The sequence below is a fragment of the Lactuca sativa genome, chromosome 2 (genome assembly GCF_002870075.4).
Source record: "Lactuca sativa cultivar Salinas chromosome 2, Lsat_Salinas_v11, whole genome shotgun sequence".
NCBI classification, from domain to species: Eukaryota; Viridiplantae; Streptophyta; class Magnoliopsida; order Asterales; family Asteraceae; genus Lactuca; species Lactuca sativa.
In genome coordinates this window covers 24,390,078-24,398,728 of record NC_056624.2, presented here as the reverse complement: position 1 = coordinate 24,398,728, position 8,651 = coordinate 24,390,078, and the positions used below count along the sequence as shown (strand labels likewise).

The window sequence follows — 8,651 nt, the reverse complement described above, 5'->3', positions numbered from 1 at the left end:
AAGGCATCACAGAAGTCAGACAATTCTATCGAACAATTCTTGAGTAGGTCTACAACTTACATTCTAGCATACATAGAAATTCAAAGCACAAATACAAGATTATATAGGTATATTGAGAATTACTTACTTCCTGAGCTCCATCTTACTATATGCACCACATTCTCTAATCAATGTAAAACATTTTTAGAAAATAATTTCCTTGAATAAAAGCATTTTCTTCCAAAAACTTGTTTATAAAATCTTTTAGTCCTCAGTTGAAGTTCAAACAAAACATAAGGCATGCCCAAATCCCTCAAACCATGGCTCTAATACCACCTTGTAATGTCCTGAAAATTACAAAGAGATTTTTCATTTTTAAAAATAGAATAACCATTTAAAACGTTGCTTCAAGAACCATTTAGTAACATTCTCTTTGTTGAAACTATACTTTATCAGAGTTAAATTTGTAAAATTATGGAAACGAATTTCTTTGATGTGTGTGTATAGTCTCACCAAGCTCTTCTCATGAATGAACTGTAAAATTTTTAATCCACAACTGTAAACATAAAGCATAGTGAGTTCCTGAGTATACCACATATTCCATCATACATACAATGCATCCACACAAGATCTTGGCTCTAGCACCAAGCAATCAAATCCCCTATCCATATACATATATCATGCACAACATGTCCAAACCTAGGGAGTATACGAGCCTAGACCTGACTCCATTACCAGGGGAAAGACCCTGGTGTTTCATACAGTTTTTATGATCCAACAACAGTCTTTCCTATTAGTGTCGTGATCCAACCATAGTCTTTCTTGTCAGTGTTGTGATCGAACCACAATCTTTCCTATCAGTCTTGTGATCCAACCACAGTCTTTTATATCAGTGTTGTGATCCAACCACAGTCGTTCCTATCAGTGTTGTGATCCAACCACAGTCTTTCCTATTAGTGTTGTGATCCAACCACATTCCATCCTATCAGTAATATGATCTAACCATAGTCTTTCCTATCAGTGTTGTGATCTAACCACAATCTTTCCTATCTGATCATGAAGTCATATTTAATAAGGGATCAGATAGACAGACAAATAAATGACCCACCTGAGAGCGAATAACCATACAAGAATATCACAATCAGGTATTAGGCCAAGTGTTATCATGTTATCAAACTTAAACTATATAGAACCCAAACTATCACTATCACATAATCATGTAACATTAACACGTAGCAAAATACTAGTATGTCCATACCCACAACTAGGTTTCTCTAGTTAACCTGCCCCCAACTACTTTTTAATTAAATCCTTCACTTCACACAAGTCGATGTGTTCGACAAGGTCGTCAAACCCTATAATAGGGGGGGGTGAAGTTGTTGCACTTGATCTCACATCGGCTAGATATGAGAACTAAGCATTTCTTATAAGGATTGTGGATACCTTTCCTGTCACAATGCGTTTTAAAGTCGTGAGGGCATTAGATCCCATAAGAACTCTGTAGTTAAGCATGCACGAGCAAGAGAAATTTAGGGATGGGTGACCCCCTGGGAAGTTTTTACATCGGGACCCCAAATTGAACAATATGGTGATACGTGACGGAGGGGGATGTTACACTATCCTAACATACAAAGGATATACAATAAGATACATGGCATAGTGAAACTCACTTATATACATATGAAAGTCCACATGCCTCAAACGCGAGTCAACACTAGAGAAATCGCGAGAACGTTCCACCTATTAACAATCCTTAGTCAAAAACTCATATCCTATTAAGTTTAACCAAAAAGTCAAAATAGTTAAAAAAAGTCAAGTGTCTGCGTGCTACACTTAGCGTACATATACCTATGCTCATTGTAGACCTACGCTAGACATAACTCATCTAAACTCAACTTAGCACTAAACAAAAAATAGTCGAATTCCTTCATCCTTATGCTCAGTGTAGCACAATGCTACACTCATCATACACTTTTCACATAACCAACCTTTTGGTTAACTTCTTAATCCACTAAGGCAATATCCCAAACTTTCTAGAAGTCCACTATACTAAAAAAATAACTCGTAAAAATCAAAACTTTATGGACATGCATGTCCCATACATGTCCTATACTTTTCTAGGTCAAAACGGTGAAAGTATGAGCTTGAACCCATACATGACACCAAAACAAGTCCAAACTCCATATCGAAAAGATAGAACACTCAAAGGACATCCTATAATGATAAAGTTGCAAGCTTTATCTAGATTTCTTCCTTGAACTCCAACCTAAACCTCAAAAGAGGACCCAAAGACCATAAAATGAAAGATATAGAAAGCTTGAATCATAAAGTTGGGAGCTTAATGACTTACAAAGGCCCTCAAGATGCATAAGAAGCTTGATATCTTATGGAAACACTCACTTAAGCTCCAAAAAGTGACGAACTTACTTGAACACTCCCAAAATGGCACCCACAACAAGCAAAAGGAGGGAGGAGAGGGTAATGGAGGCTAGGGTTTCGTTCTTTAGAAGATGAAGGCTTATTTTTAGAAACCTTAAAAGTTAGAGATGCTTAAATAGTACCCTTATAGGGAGTGTGGATACCTTTCCTACCATACCGGTTGGGATGGAGAACTAAGCATTCCTTATAAGGAGTGTAGATACCTTTCCTATTACAACACGTTTCAAAGTAGTGAGGGCAACATATCCTATAAGAACTATGTAGTTAAGCATGCTAGAGAAGAACAATTGTGATACGTGCTAGGAAGAGGGGGGGGGGGGGGGGGGGAGGGGCGGTTACAGCTATCTTCCTTGGTTTGTTGGAATTCAATCAACATTAAAGTTCTTCAAGCAAATTGGTTTTGATGAATGTTAGTAATTATTATCCATCATGTTGCTGTTAATATCAATTAGGTTACAGATCTTTGTAAATCTTAAAGTTTACTTGCCTCATATTAAAATTGTTTGTTTCCGGTATCATGTAATTAATCTAGGAAGTTTAAAGAAAACATATCAATAATATGGTCTAATATCGGTCCAATAATGATTACATGCGTTTTGGTCAAAAACTAGACTAGTACTCAAATATAAACAATCATTTATGTTAGTTTAAATAATATGAATATAAACCGACATCATTTTATATTTGAAATTTTGTCAAAAAAAAAGATATTTGATTATGTTTTCCGAACCGACTACAAAATGTTCTCTTGTTGCACAACAATATAACGGTCATGAAAAGGAATCCTATAAAAGATGTTTGGTATCTCATTTTATGGTTAGTGTTTCACAATTTAACTATCATATGATGATCATATAATATATACACCATGTAACTCTTTGTGAGATCTAGGGTTTTTAGTAGACCTTATAAATGTGTCATGTCAGGTTGTTATATTAAACGAGTTGAAATAACTTGAACATTTCATTATCCGTTAACTTTTGTATGGTTTCAGACCAATCTATTTAATTAAACGAACTGAAATCTCTTACCTACATATACTTATTTCGTGCAAATCAAAATCGGGCGGATCTTTATTCTATCGTATTTCTTTTTGTCACCTCTACTTTTTTTTTCCTATCCTTACTATTTTTTATTCTTAAATTACTACCTAAAGATAAATAATTTTTTTTCTTTTCTAAATCTAACAACAAAACCAAACACAATCGGGCTTGATCTAATTTTAATCCGGTTAGTTATTACTAACAATCAAATTCCATTATTCCAAGTTCCAACAACCCAAAATGGGCCCAACTAGCCTAAAAATTAAAACAAAACTGAAGCCCATGACCCATCTCAAGTCAACAACTTGATAAGAAGCAATAAACAAATGGTGCTCCCACCTGTAACAGAATTCTATCAGCAAGTGAAGTGGCCGCGAAGAAAGGAAGCTTCTGTTCACCATATCTATCTCTCTTCCCACTCACTCACTAATCAAATTAATGATGATGATGAAAAGAGCAGAAATCGATACCACCGCCCCTTTCAAGTCCGTCAAAGAGGCCGTCGCCTTGTTCGGCGAGAAAGTTCTCGCCGGCGGAGTTTACGCCAACAAACTCAAAGAGGTTTTCTTCTTTTTCCAAATCTTGTCATTTCTTTTACATTTTTTTAGACTAAAAAAATGAAACTTTAAATTATCAACGATCATTTTAACTTCTAATACGTATGTTTTTAGTTTTTTGTTACATAAATTTAATGGTGTTGGCGTGTTGCAAGTGAAACTATGTTAATTCCAACTATATACCGAATTCTTGTGTTCATATCATTGATATTTTATGTATTCAATTATCATCAAAAGGCTAACATAATACATTATCGAGTAGAATTTTGTTCGTGGTTGTTTGTTACAATTTGACGTTTGAAATTTTAGTTATTTTGACTAAAAGTAATTATGATAATATATAGGATTACTACAAATCTTATCTAACAAAATTGGATTTTTAACTTTTTTTTTATTAACGGGGTTTTTGAAAAATATACGTAGTTATATGATTATATTTTTACAAATTTCTTATTGAGAGACTATTTTTGAAAAAGCCATGCAGATTTATAACAATATACATTATTTTATAGTTTGATTATTAGATTTTTGTAAAGTATAATGTGGGGATAAAAATACTAATAATAAATAGCTCAATGAAAATACATTACGATCTTTATCTTTAATTTAAATTTAAATATATAATCAATAAACTTTTTTCACTAGATTCTATCAGTACAATGGAGGAAAACACAAAAGTTGATGTAACGAATTTATTATCTCACTGGAAAAAACGATATTATATGGAAAAGAAGGGGATTGCTTAAAAGTGAATGAAGGCATTCTTTCTGACCGAAGTCACGGGAAAAGCCTTATCGATTTTATGATATAAAATTATGTTATTTTCATGTTTAACTGTCAAAATATATAAGAAAATTTCTATTAATTTTCCAGTTTATTCCGCATAGAGTAAATTACATGAATGGTCCCTATGGTTTGAGATAATTTGCACATTTGGTTCCTAACTTATTTTTTTTTATCTCAGAAGGACCCTGTGTTTGTTTTTGCTACGCGTTTGATCCCTATTGTTTGTTTTTGTTACACATTTGGTCCTTATCTTACCTAAAAAGACTATTGTTTAAATAGAGAAAAATGGTACGGTAGGTAAGCTAAGACGAAAGGGGTGGGGTTAGAGGTGTTTTATTTAAATAAATTAAAAAATAAAAGGCAAATAGTCTTTTTAGGTAAGACAGAGAACAAACGCGTAACAAAAACAAACATTAGGGACCTTCCAAGTTACAAAATTAAGTTATGGCTCAAACGTGCAAATTACCCTAAACCATAAGGACCATTCGTGTAATTTACTCTTCCACATATGATATTTTGTCATTTTTTTTTATTTTAAGTAGAAACCATCTTAAGTTGCTTAATTTCCAACCGATAGTCAATGGATTAACCTGTTATATTTTGTCACTAGATATAACAACTTTTATCTATTTATTTAATTTGAATTTTTTTAGATTAATATGCAGATAGAAAACAATGTGAAAGAATATGAAAAAATTCCTATGCCTATCACCATAGAGTTGGAGGAAACAAAGCAAAGACTTGAAGAGGCACAAGAAGATCGAATGCTAATGGCAACTTGTCTTTCTTCTCTACAACAAGAACTCGAACGCACCAAATACGAGCTACAACAACTTAAACAAAACTCCAAAAATCACCCGGGCATTGAAGAGGATTTTGAATTCATAGAAGATGTCACCAAATTTGAAGTGAAACCAGAGAGTACAAGTCACAATGCAACATCCGAACTAGAATTTCAGAAGAAAAGATACGTGACATTTGCAAATCCACCTTCGGTTGCACAAGTTATGATACAACCATGTGATGCCACTGTGCTTGAACGGCATCCTTCTTTGAGAAAGAAGAAAAAGAAGGCCTTGATCCCATTGATTGGTGGGATTTTTACCAAAAAGAAAAACGTAATCCATGTTTAATCTACATATGTTTAACTTCAATAAAAGGAGAGTTTATGGAAGTTAAGTGACTTTGAATGTATGATCTTGAGAAAGTTTTCTTGTAATAAGGAACGGTATGAACATAACTAAAACCAAGTGTTTTGTGGGGTTGTTTTATATACTAAAATAGCAAAGATATGTGAGGAGTACGACTTTAATAATGCGAGTTACACCTAATTACAACTTGGACAAAGTTACATAAATGGTACTTCTGATCCTAGATTCCTATGTTTCGTTTATAATTTACTTTTTTATTTTATTGTTGACGAAGATGATGCTTGTGATTTCAAAATACATATAAAAATATCAAAGAATCAACCCATTTTAACTTTATAAACAATGCCATGAATTTTTATAAAATCTAACCACTTATTTTTATAAAGATTATGGGTGTGTTTGACAAAAATAGCTGATAACGTTTTATTAAAGGCAATGTGAGATAGTTTTTAGATTTGAAGCCTTTTATTTAAAGTAAATGCTAAAAGTTTGTAGTGTCGAACATGACATTTTTTTTTTCAAAAGTCAAATGCTGGAAGCTAAAATGTCTTAAAAGTTTTTTGGCAAACATGTCCTACAACTTCCCAAGGAGCCTCTCTCTCTCTCTCTCTCTCTCTCTCTCTCTCTCTCTCTCTCTCTCTCTCTCTCTCTCTCTCTCTCTCTCTCTCTCTCTCTCTCTCTCTCTCTCTCTCTCTCTCTCTCTCTCTCACTCCATTACTTCATTTCCTTCACTCCACTACTTTCCCACTCTCCAAGAAACCTTTATCTCTTGATAGCTCTCAAGAACTCAGCCATATGCAACCATAAACTTATGAATTTGAAGCTCGGTTGTGGCTTTCTAACTCCAAAAATCAAAGACAAGGTAAGATACTTCACTCCCTTCTTTTTTTTTTTTTCTTCTTCATTCTGATATATGTTTTTGCACTTTTCTTTCTAAACTTATATTATTTGTCTCTTGTATGGAAAGAATTTTCAAATGCATGTTAATATTTGTAGATTATCACCATGACATGTTACATGTGTTAAAAAAGGTGATGATCCATGATCAAACATATCTTAAGATCACAACATAAAAAAATCGACTTCTACATCTTTACCTTCCTCTTAGTTGTTTTCTTATGGTCAAAATCATTCCTAGAACTTCTCAAACTCACTTGACAATTAATTAACCTTTTTTACAAATAAAGTTAGCCAAAATGACCGATCATGTAAGGTTTTGAAACTATAAGGACTACCAATGTAACGTTTAGAAAAAATATCCTGACATTCATACATTTTGGAAACCATAGCACCATTTATGAAATTTTGTCTAATAAGACAAGATATCAAAACATGTCCATGTGGTTTCCAAAAAAATATCAAGTTTAGAATAACTATTGTCGTGTGACATCCCCATTTACACGACAAGGAAAGACCACTTTAATGCTTATTTTAAAATCACGGTTTTCATTTATAAATGAGGAACTTTGTCTCACAAAAGTATTCTTGTAGAAATGTTTTTCATTAATTTATAAACAGTTTGGGATGTTATAACCGATACAAAACATAAGTATAAACATATCTTACAGTAATTAAACTAGTGGCCTAAAACTCTTCAAATCTTTCTGCAGAATGTACCCTTTTATTGCTACCTGTGATACAATAAACTGAGTGGGCCGGTTTGGGAAACTTGGTGAGTAAATAAGGTTTTCAACCCACAATAATATAATTTAATGTTGTTAAAGTATATATTTCACAACAAATAATTAGCCCGATTACCTATTCATGTTACTCTATCTATCTATCTATCTATCTATCTATCTATCTATCTATCTCTCTCTCTCTCTCTCTCTCTCTCTCTCTCTCTCTCTCTCTCTTATCCGGTAGGATTATCTCAAGGTGTTATCATAAGGATTAATGTAAGCAACAAGTAGACAATATTGTTGAGGAGATTCCCTAACAATATGTGTCAATAAGGCAACCATGGAGGATAGAGTTCTCGAATGAACCTACAATCTATGCTTTTGGTTTGTGTGTTTCATTAACAATTACAAATTGCAAGTCTACTAGTGTTACACTAGATTGTATAGAATAGTTTGTGGTCGTCATCTATTCTCTTGTTTTAAATAATGGTTATATGAAATTGTAGCCGAATATGTCTAAGATAGATGTTTTGAAATGATTTGGTGATTTGTTTTAGTGTTTAGTGGGGAGTTGAATTGGTTTATTTGGATTGTTGGTTTGTTTGGCTTGTTGATTCATTGTAGGTACATCATGTCTACTTCATGAAAGCTTCTAACCGGCTAACGGAGGGAGCAACGACCCTAGCATCCTAAAGCTCCACACAAATTAAGCGAGAGTGTTCTATAAAAATGCACCACCAAGAAAAGTTCGCTAAAAAAAGTTTGAATTCATGGATACAGTCGTCAATTTAAGGGTCCTCGAGGGAGTTCTCCAATTGTTGTGTAACATTAGATGGGAGAATCTCTTTAACCCCTTAGCCAAAACTTATGAACTTCCGACTAGAGAGTTTCTTGCTTCTAGCAGGCAAGATAGCAAGGATGCAACCGTCATATTCCAGCTTTTGGGAGAATCACATTTACTCAATTTCGAGAGGGTGAATGAAATAATGGGCACACAAATGACGGGCACCCATATGACTTCTGACAAAATGTTCCAACGAGTTTAACCATGAAATTTTCTGGAAGGAAATTACC

General features: G+C 33.6%; 1 protein-coding gene across 2 annotated transcripts; it reads left to right on the top strand.

Annotated features, from left to right (window-relative positions):
* Positions 1-3,704: 3,704 nt before the first annotated feature.
* Positions 3,705-6,094, top strand: LOC111888751 (WEB family protein At1g75720). Of its 2 annotated transcripts, none has more exons than XM_023884866.3 (2): positions 3,705-4,022; positions 5,470-6,094. In XM_023884866.3, the coding sequence occupies exons 1-2, from the start codon at positions 3,900-3,902 to the stop codon at positions 5,935-5,937; spliced, it is 591 nt and encodes a 196-aa protein (XP_023740634.1). In that variant the 5' UTR covers positions 3,705-3,899; the 3' UTR covers positions 5,938-6,094. The 2 variants fall into 2 exon arrangements, with proteins under 2 accessions (XP_023740634.1, XP_023740633.1); XM_023884865.3 differs by having other exon boundaries at positions 3,782-4,022; positions 5,458-6,094.
* The last annotated feature ends 2,557 nt before the right edge of the window (positions 6,095-8,651 follow it).

Coding starts and splice junctions, on each gene's coding strand:
- LOC111888751 (XM_023884865.3), top strand. CDS start 3,900: ATGATGATGATGAAAAGAGCAGAAATCGATACCACCGCCCCTTTCAAG. Junction 4,023..5,457: donor ACGCCAACAAACTCAAAGAG/GTTTTCTTCTTT, acceptor GAATTTTTTTAG/ATTAATATGCAGATAGAAAA.